Here is a 2,500-nt window from a genome sequence, read left to right as displayed (position 1 = left end):
TCTACTTCAGTTAGTGATTTCCTACATTTTCCCAGAATGCCTTTCGACAACAACCCCCAAGAAAATGGACCTGAACTTGTTGCATTCAGTTGGAGAGAGCAATGATGATTGCATAGTAAGAGCAAGACAGAGATTTTTTCCAGTCAAGAAAAAGCGTGAGTTGTGGCCGTTTATCAAAAACACAACTTGTGTCTTGTGTGCTGTGGCTGCATTGCATTCTGGTCTATTGAGGCATCTGTGGGTGGAGAAATTGGTCTCTCTGGCTCTTCCACGATGGATTTCTCTCTATAGGATTGTTGGTAAATTGGTGCAAAATGGTGACTCGATGTAACGTCAACTTGTTTGGCCAGCTACCCACAGGAATAAGAAAAATATACCAACCAACAAAATGCCAGAAATGCAAGGTAGATTTTTAATAATAATGGCCATGATGGAAGGAAGGCCTGTTTTGGGAATTTTGCCAGGGCACCGGGGTTACACCCCTACTCTTGCGATGAGTGCCGATGGGATCTGTATTGACCACAGAGTCAGGACCTCGATTTAATCACATGTGACTCACGCAGCGGGGCGAGCAGCTCGGAGCGCCGCTGGCTGTACTCCATCTCCAGGCTGTTGTAGCGCTCCTGCTGGGCCCCCGGGGGCCTCCTCTGCTGCAGCGAGGTGAGCTGGGCCACGTACCCGCCCAGGTAGATGTCCAGCAGAGCCACCAGCTGCTCACACAGGGCGCCGCGCAGCTCAGAGTCGGCGTGCGGGTACACAGAGCGCAGGAGGAGCTCGTGCTGCCGGGAGAGGACGGACCGAACTCCACCCACACCGCCAGAGGCTGAGGAGAGAGGAGGAGAGGAGAGAGGAGAGAGGAGAGAGGAGAGAGGAGGAGGAGGAGGGGGGGGGAGAGAGGAGGAGAGAGGAGGAGAGAGGTGGAGAGAGGAGAGAGGAGGAGAGAGGGGAGAGAGGAGAGAGAGGTAGAGAGAAGAGAGAGGAAGAGAGAGGAGGAGCAGAGAGGAGGAGAGAGAGGAGAGAGGAGGAGAGGAGAGGTGGAGAGAGGAGGAGAGAAGAGGAGGAGAGAGGAGGAGGAGAGAGGAGAGAGGAGGAGTAGAGAGGAGGAGAGAGAGGAGAGAGGAGAGAGGAGAGAGGAGGAGGAGAGAGGAGGAGAGAGAGGAGAGAGGAGAGAGGAGGAGGAGAGAGGAGGAGAGAAGAGAGGAGAGAGGAAGAGGAGAGAGGTGGAGAGAAGAGAGGAAGAGGAGAGAGGTGGAGAGAGGAGGAGAGAAGAGGAGAGAGGAGGAGAGAGCGGAGAGAGAAGAGAGGAAGTGGAGAGAGGAGGAGAGGAGGAGAGAGGAGGAGAGAAGAGGAGGAGAGAGGAGGAGAGAGAGGAGAGAGGAGGAGAGAAGAGGAGGAGAGAGGAGGAGAGAGAGGAGAGAAGAGGAGAGAAGAGAGAGAGGAGGAGAGAGGTGGAGAGGAGGGAGAGAAGAGGAGAGAGGAGAGAAGAGGAGAGAGGAGGAGAGAAGAGAGAGGAGAGAGGAGGAGGAGAGAGGAGGAGAGAGTAGGAGGAGAGAGGAGGAGAGAACAAGAGAGAGGAGGAGAAGGGGGGACAAGATGGTAAATTTGATCTGTTGTCTATGAACCATTAGAATAATTAATAATGTAGGATTTTGTGAACACACTAACATATTGTTCTTAAAGATTCGTGCTTTGAAGTTTATGGATCTGGCTGAATTTAATTTAATGCTGTACTTTAGTAATGTACAAAGCAAGAAATAATTTATTTCCTGGTAAAATACAAAAAATAAATCTCAAATATGGAAAAGGTTTATAAATTAAGAGGTGAATTTCATTTTAAAAACACATTACGATCATACCAAGATAAAAAAGTATCTGCATTTCAACTCATGGAGTGAATCTGTGGAATGGTTTCTATGTAGAAATCGGTTGAAATTGAAATTGGTGAAACACAATACAAACTGCATGAATGATTTCCCCTCGCATACTGAACCAAAAACCTCACCACCACCTTGACTAACACATTTCCTGTGGAAAACGCTGTTTCTGTTTTAAAAATTCAATTTTCTGATAAAATATTAAAAGTGTCTGGTGAATCTGGACCTGTAGAGAACAGTTAGTCTGTTTGTATATGAAACTGAAATGGACATGACCAAATGATGACGACATTTTAAATGTATCTACAAGGATACTATATAAAATAACCCCACTCCCAAAATGACTTGAATAATTCAGATTTTGTGCAAATCCTGCATGTGCAAATCCTCCATGTGACACCAACACATTATAGACTGTGGCTTGAGCACCACCTCTGGCCAAACTGTGCATGGTTTCCCTTCCTCTGCACCCACTTTGCCAGCGTATTGTCAGGGTGCTGTGACCTCTGACCTCTGACCTCCTTCCCACTGGTTGCTTGTAATGTTGCTGATCTAGGAACTGAAGCTTAAGTCAGTCTGGATGAGAGAATCAGCTAAATGTGTAAAATGTGAATGAAATATAAATG

The 2,500-nt window shown here is 47.6% G+C and overlaps 1 protein-coding gene across 1 annotated transcript in view; it reads right to left on the bottom strand.

Annotated features, from left to right (window-relative positions):
• LOC139640423 (nuclear pore complex protein Nup133-like) overlaps positions 1 to 823 on the bottom strand; it is a gene marked incomplete at its 5' end in the record, with an annotated part of 11,716 nt that extends 10,893 nt beyond the window's left edge. The window contains one exon of the mRNA XM_071514618.1: positions 560 to 823. Within this exon, the coding sequence (XP_071370719.1) occupies positions 560 to 823 (264 nt within the window). The remainder of the gene's footprint in view (positions 1 to 559) is intronic.
• Positions 824 to 2,500: the final 1,677 nt, after the last annotated feature.

This window comes from Centroberyx affinis, unplaced genomic scaffold (genome assembly GCF_046629955.1).
Source record: "Centroberyx affinis isolate AG114_WGS23_722 - 3 ecotype Tasmania unplaced genomic scaffold, CSIRO-AGI_Caff_v1 ptg009413l_1, whole genome shotgun sequence".
In the NCBI taxonomy this organism is placed as follows: domain Eukaryota; kingdom Metazoa; phylum Chordata; class Actinopteri; order Beryciformes; family Berycidae; genus Centroberyx; species Centroberyx affinis.
The sequence above is the reverse complement of the archived record's forward strand: the minus strand, read 5'-3'. Positions and strand labels throughout refer to the sequence as shown.